This window comes from Camelus dromedarius, chromosome 14, assembly GCF_036321535.1.
Source record: "Camelus dromedarius isolate mCamDro1 chromosome 14, mCamDro1.pat, whole genome shotgun sequence".
Classification (NCBI taxonomy): Eukaryota; Metazoa; Chordata; class Mammalia; order Artiodactyla; family Camelidae; genus Camelus; species Camelus dromedarius.
Window position 1 is genome coordinate 39764659 of NC_087449.1, and position 17019 is coordinate 39781677.

Sequence of the window (17019 nt, forward strand, 5' to 3'; positions counted from 1 at the left end):
AGTCCTCACTAGCCAATTTTCATCCTGTCTTGGCCTCTGTGCCACAAAGCCATGCTTCTCCTTATAGCAAGGAAGGAGAGGGGAGAGGGGGATGTGGCTCAGGGAGCCCAGTACCCCTGACATGGCGACGCAGAACATGGTGAGGGTGAAGAGAGGCAGAGGGTCCCTGGCAGCTGGGTCCTGCCGGGCGCTCCGCACATGCACTGGCGGCTCAGACTTGAGGCTCCTATCTGAAAGCGGGCATGACACCCAAGTGGGAGCTTGTCTTCTCACAGATCCCTGGGACAGCTTCACTGTCTCCTGAGCAGCAGGGAACCTGCAGAACCCACCCCTAAGGACTGACTTACAGAGCCCAGACTCTAGTTCCAGAAAGAGCTGAGACAGAGGCCCGGTTTGTAAGAAATCTGATTATTCAAATTTATTACCATCAAGAATTATGCAATGATGCTGTAGTTTTCTTAACAAATAGAAAACAGACTGTGTACAACAGTGAACTCTACAGCACTAGCATCCACAAGGTAAAAATGAATGTCTCATTCAACATTACCAACCCTGGATTGTTGATCTTGACAGCCTAGCTAACCTGGGGATGTCCACCTCGCGCCCCTCGGCTAAAACAGCTATATACCCTTCCCGCCCCCACTTACCTATCTAGATAGTGCTGCCCAGAGGAAGAGGCCCTCTCCCTGCCTCCAGCAAGCCGAGATAGTAAGGATTGATTATAGTACCATTGAGAGAAGTCCAGTAGTCTTGTCACATTGGTTTATGAGGGCATCTCGAAGGAGTGGAAAAGAGCGATTCTCAGGGGCTTTGCAAAACAGCTGCAGACCAGGGAGGGAAATCATCTGGCCCTGCTCTGGGGACAGATATGTGCTACCAGGCCCACTGGCCTGGACCTGAAGGGCCAGCTGCACCCCTGCTTGGCCCTGAGGTGTGGGGGGCACGGCACACACCCCGGCCAGCACTGATCACCTTGGCCACACGGCCAGACCCATAGCCAACCGACACCACGCCACACCGCAATGCTGGGGACAAAATCCAGGCTCCATGGGCCCAGAGGTCAGCCCAGCAGCTCCCCGAGAACCCCAGGAGCACAGAGCCACCTCCCCTCTTGGAGGTCTGATGCACAGGCAGGGGATGACTCTCTTTTTTTTCTTGGGTTTTCTTTTTTTTTTTTTTTTTTAGTTTTTTGTTTGTTTGTTTTTTTGTCTTTGCTTTATTTTTAACCTTTGCAAACACAATGGTGATGAGGAACGCCTTCCCCGGCTCCCCCAGACATGTCTGTGGTTCTGGGCTGTGAATGTTAAACACACACTGGAATAGACGACTGGGGGTGAGCGTTTCCTATCTCCTCCCCGCCCACCACTGTGGGGCCTAAAATAAGGCTCTCAAGGAAAAACAAGACAGAACTTTAAAAAAAAAAATTGTTTCCCTGCATTTGGCTGAAACAGGATCTCGTCTGACGGGCTGGAAGAGCAGCCCGATCAGCGATGCCTCCACTCAGGCTGGCGGCCCCAGCTCCACACACACGAGGAAGGCACGCTCTGTCCTTCAGCAGTAAGAGTCATACAAAAAAGGATCCAGAATGAACTAAAGAGAAAACTACACCCCAACCCCCACAGCAGCCCATTCTGCAGTTAAGAATTTGCAAAAGGAAAAGTCAGAGGGAAGAGGCTAGAATCCCTGTCTACCCCACTCAATGTATAAAAAAGGAGGCTTTGCTCCCATCCCCCCCACGAGAAGCATGAGAAACGCGGCAGCGGAACAGAGAGCTCAAAGTGGCTCTGGGGCGGGCTTGGTGGACAGAGACAGCTGGGAGTCTGCCTGCCCGGCCCACCCCCTTGCCTGGGGGAGTTCTGGGCTCTCCGTTTGGTGTGGCAATGTTCCTGAAACGCTGTGATCCCAGTGGACTGTGCTCTGCCAGCAACAGCATCCATGCAGGAGGGCTGGACGATGGTCGGTATGGCTCAGAGGAGCTGGGTCCCCTCCAGTGCCCCCAGGTGGGGGCGGCGGAGGAGAGGGGGCGGTAGTTACGTTGCATAGTGGTCAAAGCTGCCGAGGTACTCCAGGGCCGCGCGGTAGCACAGCTGGTACTGGTCCTGCCGGGACAGAGGGCCGGTCAGTGTGAGCGGTGCCAGTGGACACCCCCAACACACTGCCAAGACCATCTGTGTTGCAGCCAGTGAGCTATGGAGTTAGCCCCTGCCTCTGCTGGCCAAGAGCAGGGGCTGGACCCACACATCGGCTCCAGGCTTTCCCCGACACCCCAATCTGCCGCTAGACTGTGCACCCCATAAGGAGTGTATGTCCAACCTTAGCCGGGAACCAGGCACACCACTGGTGCCCAGAGCACAGCTGCTGGGCTGGGAGCACATTTGGCTCACCCTACCCCAGCGCCTCAGGCAAAGCAGGCAGTGGTCAGTGGGCCCGGTGGTGGCACGTGCCTATGAGGAGGAGCCAGTCCCTGCACGGCCAGCGGCCTACGTACCTCTGTCTGCACCATGGCTGGGCGCTGTGTGCGTAGGGTCTTCACGGTCTGGAACATGTCAACCACGCCCTCATAGCGCATCCGCTCCAGAACGATGCTCAGCGTGATGAACACCCCGGTGCGGCCCACACCGGCACTGCCCAAGGACAACGCTGGGTCAGGGCCCCTGTCCCTGGGCCCCCAGGCCCCCAGCCGTCCAGCCCTCCACAGGGTTGGCCCCACCTGCAGTGCACTGTGATGGGCCCATCCTGCCCAAACTGCTCCTTGGTCTTGTGCACCTGCCCAATGAAGTCGATGAAGCCCTCGCCCGTTTTGGGCACACCCTGCTCTGGCCAGTCTGTGAACTGGAACTGCCGGATTGTCCTCGACTGCCCATCCTAGAGAGGCAGCAGGGGGTGGGGTCAGGGCTGAGCCTCAGGCAGCAGCCCCCCAAGCCAAGGGGGTGGCACAGCAGCACAGGTAAGCCCCCTGAAGTTGTCACACTGTGGCCACCTTGGGAAATGGGCTCTTGCTTCCACATCTCACCTCAGATTCCTGTGGGTTGAGCTGGGGCACCATGTAGGCAGTACCCACTCCACAGGGGCTCAGGCAATGTTACAGACATGCTTTCGTGCAAATACGCACACTTCCCTGTCCACACTTACCCGGGCGTCTGTGACCTTGAACTCACGCAGGATATACTGGGGCATGTTGTACTCAGCCATCGGGTCAACAACAAAGTACTGGTAGCGAGCAGAGCGCTCTGCGGGCCAGTACTGGTGGCATTTCTCCTGTGGACAAAGGGCCCAGCCCCATGGTCAGGTGGGGAGGAAGAGGGGAAGGGAGCTCCGAGTTTCAGAGGATTCGAGGCGGGATGCTGCAGGTGGTGATAATGGGGTCTGAGACTACACTGATGGGGCTGGGACGTGAAGGAGACAATAGTGAAGGGGCGGCTGGTGTGCTCCCAGGTACCAGGGGGGCCCCGGGGGTGGGCTCACCCTGCCCATCTCCCGAAGCCTGGTCAGCATGACGATGATGGTGGAGTTGTGCTCCCAAAGCATGCGCCAGAAGTCCTCGGTGCTCTCTGCCAGAGGCCCCTGTGTGGCTATGTAGGCCTTCTGCTGTCTAGGGTGGACATAAGACTGGACATGCTGGAGGTGCTGCTGCCCCCAGAGTCTCCCCATGGTTGCCTAGTCCCTCAGGGCCCACTCAGATCACCCCTCCTCCAGGAAGCCCACCCTGGTCTTCCAGGCTGGCCCTACTCTGTTGCACTCCTAGCCAGCCAGGCACAGGCCTAGCCACCCACGGGTGTGGTGGACTGCCCCAAGCGTGCTGACCTATAGCCATCCAGGAAGCTGGCATTGATGTAGTCAGAGCCCTCCACGCCGCGGATGGGCTGCAGACACACACGGGTCAGTTCATAGGGCATGATGTTCACCAGGCGGTTCTTGAATTTGTTGCAGGGCAAGTTGGCGCTGATGAAGCGGGATGTGTGGGCCTTGGAGCTGGCCAGCAGCTAGTGAGAGGGAGAGGCTGGTCAGGCCTGGCTTCCAGGCGGAAGTCATCCCCATGACCCAGTCCAGGCCCTGAGCCCACCTTGAACTCGAGCTCCATGGCAGTCACACTCTCCCCAGGAGGCACTTGGCCCAGCTTCTGGATGTGGGCATAGAGGTTGCGGGCGGGCACCTCTGTGTGTCCACACGTGGCGGCCTCCAGCAACGCCTCGTGGATGAACACGTACTGGTCCTCGGTCTGCACCATGTAGTTCCGCTGAGACCGCATGCATGTCACGTGGCCGTAGATGTCCACCGTCTTCTCGTGCTTCATCCGCTCCAGCATGGCATCAATGACGATGAAGCAGCCCGTGCGGCCCACGCCCGCGCTGCAGGACATGGGCTCAGCCTGGGCAGAGGTCCCCACCGCCTCCACGCCCCCACCTCCCTGGGGTGCGGTGCCTCCTTACCTGCAGTGTGCCACCATGGGCCCCGCGTCCAGCGGGTTGCAGGCCTTGACCCGACGCAGGAAGGCCAGGATGGGGGTTGGGTATTCGGGAACTCCGTGGTCTGGCCAGGCCATGAACTGGAACTGACGCAGCTCCCGCTTCTCACTGGAGCCGCTCTGGGGAGGATGGTGGGGGAGACGGTGTGACCCAGGGAGTGTTCCTACAGCAGACTTGGGGCAGGATGCCATGACGCGGAGGCCAGACCCTGTGCTCTGACGGGACTCACACAGAGCAGCCTGAAGCAGCTCACGGTGCTGCTTCTGTCCATCCCATCCTGGCTCTGGCCATCACAGCCCACTCACACCTCCAAGCCCCGACCTCCAACATTGGGTTCCCCCCAGCATACCACCATGCTCAGACCACTGTCCTAACAGGGCCTGGGAGGGCGGGGGACAAACACCAGGGCAGGGCCGCACCTTGTGGAGCGCAAAGGTGCGCACAGTGTACGTGGCCAGCTCCACTGTGTCCAAAAGGGTCACCTGAATGAGGCCGTAGGTCTCGGTGCCACGAGCCGGCCAGTACTGATCACACTTCACCTGCAGAGGGACAGCCGGGCAGGGTGCAAGGGTGTTTGGAGGTACCCAAAGGCTCAGACGGGCAGGGTCCAGGGTGGAGGCAGGTTGGAAGGTCCAGCCTACCCAGCTACGAGCCCCCCTGCCCCAAACTCTCAGATCCATCGCACCATCCCTCACCAAACCATATCAGCTTCTCTCGCTACATTGCCACCCCTGCCCTTGGAGGGGAACGAGGGCCATAATTGAAAATTATTTATTCATGACCAGATCGCACCAGGCACATTTTCTGCCAAATTTACCCATAACGTTTATATGCCATTTTCAAGCCCTGTAAATTTTACGTTCCAGTCGATGCTTTGCTGTGTAGAAGCAGATAAGAACAGCTCTTTCCACTAATTAACTTAGGGGATGTGTTAATGCCCCAGCAACACTCCAGCATCTGGGGAAGGCATGAACATCCCAGGAACACGCCAGTGACGGGAGAACCTATTAATATTCTTGAAAAATGACAGCACCTGGTGCAACATATGAACATGTTAGGAGCCCACTAGGGTCTGGGGAACACGCCACATCCCAGGAACACCCAGCAACTGGGATATGATGACACCCCAGGAATGCAATAGTACTTGGCACGTCCTTGAGGAACTTCTTCCCACAGGGACATGAAAAGGGGCCCAAAGTCACCTGATGGCTGAGTAGCCCCTCCCCTCAGCCTCCACTGCCAAGCAGGGCACTGCCCAGTCTTACCCGGGACTTCTCCTCCAGCCGCGTCATCATGACCACAGTGGCTGTGCGCTGCTCCCACACCATCCGCCAGAAATCACCCATGGTCTCGGGCAGCGGGCCCTGCGTGGCAATGTAGGCATTCTGCTTGCGGTAGCCGTCGATGTAGTTGGCATTGATGTAGTCGCTCCCCGGGACGCCTACAGACAGGAAGGGATGTGGGAAGGCATTATCCTGGGGCTTCCAACCAAGCCCACCATACCTCAGTGTGCCCTGGGATCCGTGGGCTGCTTCTGGAGGATGAAATTTCACCCCAGAGAGGAGAGCAAGGGGGCGGGAAGGGTCCCGCCTGCGGCTCACCATCGATGGAGGTAAGGATGACTCGAGAGTGGTCGTAGGCAATGACATTGGCGTAGCGGTTCTTGGGCTTGTTCACCTCCAGGTTTGAATTCTCCCATGTGAACTGTTGTCCAGGGTCAATGGACTGCAGGAAATGGAGGAGGCCGGTCAAGTAGCACAAGAGTTGAGTTCTACCTAGTGCCCCCAAGGCAACCCAGCCTTTCAGGTGGTGCCCACAGCCTGCCTTCACTCCTGGGCCACAGCCAGCCACTCTGTCCCATAGAGCTGGTGAGGCTGTGCACTGGCCACCCCCCCATGGAGCGCAAAGGCCGCCATGGCACCTGTCAGCAAGACAATGGACCAAAGACTCCTCTAACAGAGGTACCAAATTCCCTTGCCCAGAAGAGTGGTCGGGGTGGGGTAGGGGTCAGGGAAGTCCCCAAGCCCTGCACCCAGCTAATGCACGGTGCAAAGCAAGATAAAGCAACGGTGGCCAGCCATGTAGAACCTGGCACTGCTGGGGCTTGGACGCCACTGCATGGCTTTGCCCAGCTCTCCTCCTCTCTCTCTGGCTGTTCCTTCCCATGCGCAGGACACGGCGCTTCTCCTGGTGAATTCTCGGGCCCTCTTTCCTCTTTGCAACCTTTCCTGGGGGAGCTTGCTTGCTCTCAGGACTTACACCCATGTGCTAGCACTGCCACAACCCGTGTCTCCCCCACGCTCCTGATCCGAACAGCCAACAGCCCCTTGGACATCCCCACCTGGACATCCTGCAGCCCTTCCATCTCAACCTTTGCCAAGCTGAGCTCATCAGCTTTCCCTGCAAACCTAGTTCTGCTGCTAGGACTCCATCTCGGTGAAGGGCAATGGCCTCATTTACCCAAAAGCCCAGGCCGGAACCTGCGAGTCGTCTTCAAAACTCCTCTGTGCCGTGTCCCATCAGAACCCATGTCCCGGAGCAACCCCACCCCTTGGCTCTCTCCAACCTGCTGCCAGGGCCTCAGCAAAGCCACCCTCCCGCTCAGACTTGGCATCTCCCTGCCTCTTCACTTTGCCCCACCCCGTTCTGCAGCCGGAACAACCCCTGTAAATGCAGATCTGATCATCAAGTTCCCTGCTTCTTGCCTTCCATGGCCCCGCATCACCTCAGGGCACAATAATAACAGCTGAGTCCTAGTGAAAACTTACGGACTGCTTGGCACTGTTTTAAGCACTCTGCATGTATTCTCTCATCTAATCCTCCCAAGAAACTGGTTCTATTATCATCCTCCTTTCACAGAGGAACATAGCCCAGGGCTCTCAGCGCAGTGCATAATGCCCTCCATGTTTTGGCGCTGCCCCATCATCCTCCACAGGACAGTGAGCACCACTTCCATGAGTGCCCCCAGCACACCCACCCCAGCCTGCGTCGGTGCCACCAGCTCACCTTCTCCGCATGTCTGCACTGGGGCACGTCGTCACACTCAGTGTTTACCTGTGTGCACTGTCTCCCCACCAGCACTCCCTGCCCCCAGCACCCTGCACAGGGTAGATGTTGGACTATGCGTGAGGACTGACTGACAGTTAAAAGTAACAGAGCTATGGGATCCTGGCTGAGGGAAAGCTCATGGCAGGCTGGCCAGGGCCAGAGAAGGCTCCCTGGAGGAGGAGGGTCTTGAAGGAAAGCTCAGGCTGGAGGAGAAGGTGGAAGGGGGACTCCGTGAGCCTAGACAGTGAGGCGCAGAGCCCAATCGGGAGGATGTAGGACGTGGGACTAGGTGAGTGTGAGTAGAAGACCACGCGAGGCCTTCCGGGCCAGATAAGGGACTGAAGGCAGAGAGCCCAACTCACCGCTCTGTCCCTCTCAGCAGGGCCTTGTGCAGAGCAGGCCCCCGAGTGGGAGGGCACTCTATAGGGGGGAGGCAGCACACTCTTCTCACAGCAGACATGCTCACCATTTCACCTGCCAAGCTCCAGTTCCTCTGCGGAACCTGGCCCACAGCCCTTGGAAGGGAAGTTTCCCAGGATACCGCGCACAGCCGAGGGTGTACATCTGACTCACAGGCGGGGCTGGGCCAGCCCATCGATCACCTATCCATCCACCAAGACCCCTGTGCCAGGCCTGCGCTGGAGGCAGGGGGACTAGTAGGGGCTGAGGCAGAAAATGCCTTAACAACACCTGCGCTTCCATCTGTGATCCTTAGAGGAGGCAGGGCTCTCGTTATCACCTCCTTAATACCTCCTTCACTAGCAAAGTGCCTCCCCTGCTGGGCCTGGAAGCCCCGACCGCAGGTGAGGGAGCAGCAGCGCTCCTAAGTCTGAGCCCTGGTAGGTAGGTAGGTAGGGTCGAGTCCAGAGTGAAGGAACACCTGGAGGGCCCTGAGCATGAGGGTCTGTGCAGCAAGACTCAAGCCCTGACCACCCCCAATCTCTATGATCTGCATTCTGAGAACACCCGTGAACACACACACGTGCGGGGCCCGGGCTGTCATGACAGTCTCCACTATGTATCAGCTGTGTGACCTCGGGCAAGTCACTTCCCCTCTCAGAGCCTCAGCGTCTTGTCTGTAAGATGGCATAACACCTGCACACACTTCACAGGATTGTGGGGAGGACAGAATGAGGTGATGCATGCCCAGTGCCTAGCCTGGCGTCGGCCCACAGGAAGCTCTCCATAAACGTCGGCTGATTACTTATCTATGTGTGTGTGTGTGACCTCCTGTCTGACTGTTAGCTTTGGGGCATGTGTCTGAGTGTCCTGACCTGGGGTGCCTGGAGAGCCTCAGCCAGCTCCAGCACCTGAGGAGCTGAGTTCCCCGCTTGCTACAGCTGACTCCTCCATTCTGTCCTCTGGGGAAGCCTGGAGTCCCCCTCCCACAGCTGGGGCTGAGATGGGAGAGGAGCCACCATAGGGCCAGGCCTGGACCAGGCATGTGCAGGGGTTCAGGATGAGGACGACTCACCTCATATTCTTGGGAGAACTTGAGGCCATCGTTGGCTTTGAGGCGCTCGATGTTGTCTGCCAGATCGGTGATGGGGATGGGCGGATGGTCTCGCATACCTAGGGGCGGGGGCGCGTACAGGCAGAGTTAGCATGAAGCCTGAGTGCAGTGGCGGAGACAGCCCCGATGCATGTATATGCACATGTGAACACGTGTGACCATGGAGCACTCGGCACTGGTGGCATGGAGAGAGCAGTACATGCGGCGACAGGGATGGCAGGGCACACGGTGGCGGGGGGTGGGAGAGGACAGGGAGGGAAGTGTGTGTGTGCCGTGAGCATGTGTGAGCATGTCCATGTGACACGGTGCTGAGTGGCAGTTTCTCAATGGGGATGGGAGACTTCCTGAGCCGGAAGCCTAGGTTGAGAGCAGCGGACAGGATGGAACTGGGCTGCTTCAGCCTGTGCCCCACCCGCGGGCCCTGCCTCTGGACAGCACTCCTGCCCCTCACTGGCGCCAGTCACCATGGGAGGCTCTGTGACATCACTGTCCCAGCGCCCAGCATGTGGATGGAGCGATCACGACGTACACGGCAGAGTGACGTGGAAGAACTTGGAGAGAGAAGCAGAGAGGAGGAGGAGACGGAGGCAGAAGAGGCATCAGAAAAGTGTCAGAATGAGGCCAGAGGGGAGAGAGGCAGAGATAGTTGGGAGGGAAAATAGGGGAGGAAGGGAGCAAAGTGGGGAGAGAGAGGAATGGAGAAGGAAAGGGCAGGAGACGGCAAGAAGGGGGAGAAGAACGAGGAAAGGGGAGAGAAGAACTCAAGAAGGAGAGAGGTGACAAGTGAGAGCAGTGGAGGAAACACACAGAAGCTGGAGTGGGCCCCAAACACGGGAACGTGGAAAACTAACTTGAGATATTCGGGCAACTGGGGACACTGGAACCTGCAGAGAAAAAGAACAAAAACAACGGGGCAAGAGAAGGAAATCCATTAACCTCTGGTTAGGTCACTGTTGGACACAGTGAGGGGCTGAGGGCTCGGGAGGGGCAGGCCCTCCCTGCAGATGCATCTCCCACCCAGAGCTTGGGCGGCCTCGGGGGGCCTCTTTCTATGACTAAATTCTGGGTCCAAACCAACCCTTGTGCTCCCTGGTATCAAAGATTGACCGTGGCTATTTCCAGATAATTCGGCAAAAGGTAAATGTGCTTTTATAGAGAGATGAAGCACATGTGGCAAGAAACAAAAGGGTGAATCCATAGGAGGACGTGCAGTGGAGGACTGTATTGCTTTCAGCTTTTATCCACGTTGGAAGCATTTTCAGGATAAAAGTTAAACTACAAAAGAAATTACAAACGTTTGCTAAACTGAAAAAAAGGAAACCTTCAGCCGTGGACAGCACTGCCATCCTCGCCGTCTGCCCCCACCGCCCATCGTCCCTTCTGGTCACTGGTTAATGCCCTGGGGCAGCCCTTGTGCACAGGACGCCTCTTCCCGCCAGCAGCCTCATGCCCTGATCTCAGCACCTGTGGTGACCCTCACGGTGCCCCTCCCCACAGCCTGCCCCTGGCCACAGCATCCCGTCCTTCGGAACCCCAACCCTTCTAAACACCATCTCAGGCCTCTTGTTCTCCACTCCGCTTTCTCCTCTCAGACCCCTGCCATTTCCCCTGGCCTTGCAGTAGCCACAGGGGTTCAGGCCCGGGCCGGCTCTCACACCCACTTGCTCATTCCCCACTGGCCGCCTCAATCCATCTAAATGCTCCTACCCCCAGGACTCGGCTGCCACGGCTCGCCAACGTCCTCACTGCCAAAGTCCTCCATCTGGGTCCCCCCTCGAACAGCCCTCCCTGCCTGGCTTCAGGGACACTCCTATTCCCTCCTTCCCCTCCTTGGCTACATTTCATCCATCCTTCCTCAACATTTCACCTCCTCCCCTGGCTGCTCTTCCCCTTCCTCCTCTTCTCCTGGGAGAGCCATTCCCAGGCTTTGACCACCGTTGAGTTCCTTGGCACCTCCTGCGCCTGTGGCTCCAGCCAGGATGTCGGTGCAGAGGTCCAGACCCTGAGATCCAGCTGCCCTCTGGACCCTCCCAACCCACCGCTCAGCCAGCAACCACGGAGCAAGCCTGGCGTCCACGCCCCCATTTCCTCACTCTATGTGGAATCAAGCCCAGCCCTGCTGTTCCTGCCTCCCTAATGCTTCCCAAGTACATCTCTTCCCTCCGCCACCCACCTCGTCCAAGTCCTCTGCACCTTCTCAATAGTCTGCCTCCCCACCTTCTCCTCCTCCAATCTGTCTTCCCCACGGCAGCCAGAGCGATGTTTCTAAAGCACAATTCTGCCCAACTAGCCCCTGCTAAAAACCTTTAATGTCTTCCTGGAGCTCTCAAGATGAAGTCCAAACCCTGTAGCCTGGCACCCAGGTTCCTCTATGACTGGACCCTGGCCTAATCCTCCAGTCTCTTCTCTAGGCTCTCAACATCCTCAACTCCGGTGCCACAGAACATGGCGCCCTGAGCTGCTTTTCACGAAGGGAGCTCCCTCCCACCCACTCAGCCCGCTAATGTAGGCTGGCATCCCCTCTCAGAGGAGGCAGCTGTGCCCTCCAGGCCCCAGCATCTTGGAGCTTTGGTTCCTCGTAGGTCTGAGCATGCCTGGCTGCAACAGTCTGCTAGGTCAGCCTGGCTTGGTCGCTCTCAGGACATGCGCCCTTGGAACTCAGTCAGCATGTTATGGGGGAGCCCAGGCCACAGGAAGAGGCCTTACGTGGTTGTCACAGCCAAAAACCCCAGTGGGCTCATAGCCAACTCCAGCGTCAACCACCAGACACAAGAATGAATGTGTCTCCAGAATTCAGGGGCTGGCAAACTTTTCTATAAAAGGCCAGGTAGTACATATTTTTGGCTTTGTAGACATATGGTATCTATCATATCTACTTAACTCTGCTTTTGTAGTGTGAAAACAGTCACAGACAATACATAAATGAACAGATGTGGCTGTGTTCCAATAAAACTTTATTTGCAAAAACAGGTGGTGGGTCGCATTTGGCCCAGGGTCATAGTTTGCTGACCCCTGGTTTAAATGATTCTGGCTCCCAGCCTTTGAGTCTTCCGGCTGAGAGCCCAGACATTCTGGAACAGAGACAAGCCACTCCTGCTATGCTCCTGTCTGAATTTCTGACTCACAAAAACTGTGAGAATAGTACATAATTGTTGTTGTTTTCAGCCATGAAGTTTTGGGGTGATTTAGTATGCAGCAATTAACTAGCTCGTGTGCACACAAACCCTGTGTATGTTAGTTCACTCACTCATTCAGCTGTCTGTGTCTGCTTCCCAGGCATTCAACAAGAATGCTCCGTGAGCACAAGATAGGATATGGTGGAGGAATAAGACACAGCTCCCAGCTCCCCAAAGCTCAGACTGCCACAGAGGCAATTCCAGCCCAGGGTGAGAGGTGTCATGATGGAAGAAGCATCTGGGAGCCGAGCAGAGATTCCCCTCACCCTACCCCGGGGAAGAAGTCTGAGCTGTGTTACTGGGGCACGGGGAGGGAGCAACACCTCAGGTAGAAGGAACAGCCAGAGAGCCACGTGAGTGGTGGGGCAAGAAGGGCAGACACCAAGCCCTGTGCTTGCATGGAAAATCTGGGGCGAGCCACCAGGAAGGGTCAGGTGCCGGCACCCCATCCCACCACGTGTCCAATGGGCCATGTGCCACCAACAAAGCCCTCTTTTGTGTGCAGAGGCCAGAGTGCAGACACAGAGGCTGGTTACCCTGTGCTGGGATGCGGGCTCTGTGGGCCATTGTTCCCTGGCCCATGTTTGGAGAGCTTGACAAAAAATGAGGCAGTACCCAAGCAGCTGCCCCACCACCCCCAGGGGCTCCCCATGAAGTCTGTCCAGCTGTTGGATCCAGGGGTTCCCTGGTCACTTCAACAAAGCAGGTGGATACCAGGAGAAAGGCAGAAGGGAGGAATAGGAAGTAGGGACCAGGGAGAGGCCAGGGGGACTTGGTGGAGACCTCAAGCCTGGGCAGGGGGCAGGCAGTGGGCAGGCAGGTGTGGGGAGCCGTCCTACCTGGGGTCTGGTAGTTGAGCCTCCGCATCTCCACGGGGTCGGAGGAGTGGGCCAGCAAGGAGTCCTTCAGCCCAATTGACTGCTCATCCTTGGACGATGGGGAGTGGGTCCTTTTCCTGCAGAGTCAGAAGGGTGGTTGGTGAGAACCGAGGTCCAGGGGGACGTCAGAGACGCATGGCATGGCTGGCTGCCACAGAGCCTCTGTGTCCACAGCTCTTCCCCACCTTGCCCCACCCCAGCCTGGGGTCTCTGAGCACAGGGGAGCCAGGGCCAGAGCAGCTTCACATGAGAGAATACAGGGTGGGGGTGGGAAGACAGCAGGAGTGGGAAGTCCACAGAGGGCCAGTGCAGCGGGAAAGGAAGGGGTCACAGAGGCTGGCGGCTCCTTCGCATGAACAGCAGGTCACTGCTAGGCAGTGGCTGTTGTCCACAAGGCCCCCACAGCTGAGGCAGCAGGAGCCACCAAGAATAAACATGCAAATGATACATAAGATATGCAAACATCAGAGAGCTGGGCCCCAGCCGTCTGGCTGTCAGTATCAGGGTAAATGCACAGAGCAGCAGGGGAGGGACGGGGAAGGCGGCACCCTAGCCAGGCAGAGTCCTCCCTTCCTGGCTTCAGCTCCCCAGTCTACAAAGACAGGATCAGACACAGACTACGGGGTCCAGTGCTGACAAGTATCCAGGGGCCGCTTCTGCTCAATGGACACAGGTGTGCTTGGGGAGGGAGAACTTGTAAGAGTGTGCCCGAGTGTGGAGTAGCACACCCTTCCCCGTGCTCTGCGGCCAGCACTCTCTGCACCCAGGCCAGACTCTGTCTCTCGCAGCGCTAAGGTAATCTCAGAGAACTGGGAGCCAGGGGCAAGGCTCCAGTGAGCTCAGTCAGTCTGTGCACGCAGGGGAAGCATCGGAGGCCTGTGCTGCCTGTGCCCTAGAGAAGGGGCATCCCCTGTGCAGGGTACTGGTGGAGAGGGTGACAGAGCCTGCCCCATTGCCTGCCGAGCTGCCAGACAGCCACAGGCCTGAAGGCTTCCAGTCAAAGCACTGCCCCTCCCTGAGGGGCCCGCCATGTGCATGAGGTAAGAAGTGAAAGGGGAGGCAGGTGAAGAGAGAAGGAAGGACTCCTACCTTTCTTGTTTACTAGGTCCCGAAAGACAGGCAAGGACAGAAGAAAGGAACGGTCATTGTTTCTGTCAAGCACTCAGGCCTTCTCATGACCGGAAGACACTGCAAGACTGAGCTATAGCACACACGTGGCATTCACAGGGAGGGTCGCCTCTCCTGGCAGACACCAGGACCCAGACAGAAGTGGAGGGAGGGTGGGGGTGTATGTGGGAACCTCCTCAGGTTCTTCCTGCAGCAGTCTCCAGGAGAACCAGGAGAGCCTGTCCCTATTCACCCTGGGAGGAAGGAGCTAATTCAGGAAGGAGACATTGGGTCCAGGTCAAGGCTCAGGGTCAGGGCCGGGGAGAGACCGGGCACTGGGCACAAGAACTCCTATGCAGAGATGCATTCAGACATATGGACCAACAAGCATTCATGGACAGTCAACAATGTTCCCACTGAAGCATCACCCGATGGTGGGAACAGTGTTGGGGAGGGCTGGGGGCCTGGCAGAGCTTCAGGGCCCCAGAGCCTGGAAAGGAGTCTTGAAGGATGAGCTGACAGTTGCCTGGTGGTCAGGGAGAGCTGCAGACCGGGGCGGGGCATAGCTGGAGCTGGCCCTGGAGCTGCATGAGTTTGGTGACAACACTGGCGGTGGTGGTGGTGGCCAGACAAGCCAGACATTTGATTGACAGGCTATAAAACTCTTTAGTTAAAGCTAAGAAGTTAAAGCTAAGAAGTTTTAAACTGAGTGACAAAGTAAATCTTTGGAAATACCTTTCAGGCCCGGAGGAGGATGGAGAGAAAGGGGAGACTCCAAGAGCTGCAACTAAGAGAGGCCTGAGGCGTGCCATGGGCCAGGTACCCAGCTATGCCTGCATGTGCATTACCTGGTGGGGAGCCCATGGCGGGGGCAGGTCCAGTGATATTCAGGACAGGACTCCCAGGGGACTGGGTGGAGCGCGATGGGGGTGGGTGAGGATGACACTCAGGTTTCTGGTTGGTAACTCTATGGATGGGCCCATCCCCTGGGATAGGGGCCCTGGGGGAGGGTGTGGGAAGGTTCAAGACACCCTGGGGCTGGGACAGCTGTGCAGGCTGCAGTTAACAGCAAGCACTGAACAAATGTCTGCCAAGTGAATGTCTGAGGGCATGTGGGCCTGCAGCTGGGTCTGGACCTCTTGAGGCCTGAGCAGGACAGCCAGGCAGGGGAGTCATCTAGGGATGGTGGAGGAGGAGGAGCTGAAGATAGGAGACCAGAAGAGGGTGGTGACTTGAAGCTGAGAGACAGACACGCTCACATCCACAGAAACACAGAGGTGGACAGACAGACATACCCGAGGATGCACGTGATCAGCCCTCTGTGAAGGTTCGGCTCCTCATCACGCCGAGACTCATATCCATGCATATGCACACACACTGCTTCTGCTCTTCCTGGCTTCCCACTGACCCCAAGGGTGCACTTCTGAGGTGCAGGCCCAGTGTGGCTGCCCTAGGCCCAGGGAGGGCCTGAGAGTCCAGGGACAGGTGGCCGTCCACTGGAGCACTCACCTCTTGAACAGGAGGATGGCAATAACAATGAGGATGATAAGGATGACCGCCAGGACAGGGCCCGTCACCCACAGCATCTCGGGCTCCTCCTGCTGCTGGGCGGGTGTCACCTGGATCACGATCTCATCGGAGTAGGGGCTGGAGGCATAGCGCTTCTGTGGCCGGTGGAGGAACAGCACAGGTGGTGAGCTCAGGGTGAGATCCCCCACTCGCTGCCCCCACAAACCTGGAGAAAGGGCTCTGGGCTTGGTTGGCTGACTGAGCACCTAGGGTTAGATTAAGTCTGGCCTTCTGGGTCCTAGGGGTTAGTGCCTTGAGACTCCTAGTGCAGGTCTGGGGCCTCTGGGGAGTCTGAGACTGGCCTGGGGGCTATCTGGTCAGGCTTGGGGTCTCAGGCAGACCTGGTCCACTGGTTCCTTCAGGGAGGCGAGCACAAAGCACTGGTAGCTGAGGTCCGGAGACAGGGGCCGGTTATAGAAGCCCCGGTAGCTCTTCTTGTCCCCCAGGGTGAAGGTATCAGGGAGCACATCCACCTGAGCGGCCACATAGGGCTTCAGCCGCTCTGCCTGCCGCCGCCGCCGCCGCCACTGCTCCGTGTCACCCTGCTCGATGGCCTCCAGAAGCTGATGGAGCAGAGCACGGGAGTCACGCTGAGCCCTGCAGCACACGCTCCCGGGCCTGGGGCCTGCCCCACTGTGCTTGCAGAATCACGCCGGACACGAGACATGACAATCACTTTCCCAAGCCACCCCGGTGAGAAGGGGCCCTCCAGGTAACCTGCCTGTCACCCTAACCAGAGAGGGCTGGTTCCACACCACTGCGAGAAGAGGGTGGAGAGTTCCAAATGTGTTGGGGCTCCACTCTAACCCCTCTGTGGCCTCAAAACCTTCGAGACTCTAAGCTTGCAGGACCCGAGACTCTGCAGAGATGTCTCTGCCACTTCCCACCCCAGGGGATCCTCCACAAACCCTCTGGGGATTCTCTGTGAGCCCTCCAGGAGTTCTCTAACAGCTCTCAGGGGCCAACTCAGAGTCTCTCTCCCCTGAGAGGGGGGCAGGCAGCCAGCAAGAGAGTGATTCCAGTTTGAGGGAGTCCCAGGGGCCACTGCCAACCACTGCAATGGGACTGTCACCAGTGCTGCCCCGCCTGGCCCCCAGGCACCTCGTCCAGCTCCAGCTCCTCGGGTGTGCTCCACCGGGGCGCCAGCATGCTCCCTCCCACACGGTCGATGGGCACCACCATGATGTAGAACCACCTGGCAGGCAGAGTGGGAATCAGGAACATCATTGCCCGCGTTTGCATCGCCAGCCTCCCCTGAAGCC

The 17019-nt window shown here is 57.8% G+C and overlaps 1 protein-coding gene across 16 annotated transcripts in view; it reads right to left on the bottom strand.

Annotated features, from left to right (window-relative positions):
* Window positions 1-392: 392 nt before the first annotated feature.
* The window catches only part of PTPRF (protein tyrosine phosphatase receptor type F), a 143485-nt gene continuing 126858 nt past the window's right edge, over window positions 393-17019 (bottom strand). For 10 of the 16 annotated variants that reach the window (XM_031464967.2, XM_031464969.2, XM_031464977.2 and 7 more), the window contains 17 exons: window positions 16859-16952; window positions 16099-16320; window positions 15698-15852; window positions 13043-13158; window positions 9879-9911; window positions 8989-9086; window positions 6068-6191; window positions 5732-5907; window positions 4886-5005; window positions 4431-4585; window positions 4064-4349; window positions 3805-3983; window positions 3466-3592; window positions 3133-3258; window positions 2711-2865; window positions 2489-2624; window positions 393-2099 (listed from right to left, as the gene is read on the bottom strand). In XM_031464967.2, the coding sequence (XP_031320827.1) occupies window positions 2031-2099; window positions 2489-2624; window positions 2711-2865; window positions 3133-3258; window positions 3466-3592; window positions 3805-3983; window positions 4064-4349; window positions 4431-4585; window positions 4886-5005; window positions 5732-5907; window positions 6068-6191; window positions 8989-9086; window positions 9879-9911; window positions 13043-13158; window positions 15698-15852; window positions 16099-16320; window positions 16859-16952 (2371 nt within the window). In that variant the 3' untranslated portion in view covers window positions 393-2030. The remainder of the gene's footprint in view (window positions 2100-2488; window positions 2625-2710; window positions 2866-3132; window positions 3259-3465; window positions 3593-3804; window positions 3984-4063; window positions 4350-4430; window positions 4586-4885; window positions 5006-5731; window positions 5908-6067; window positions 6192-8988; window positions 9087-9878; window positions 9912-13042; window positions 13159-15697; window positions 15853-16098; window positions 16321-16858; window positions 16953-17019) is intronic. The other 6 variants (XM_031464974.2, XM_031464972.2, XM_031464973.2 and 3 more) reach the window with 1 other exon arrangement.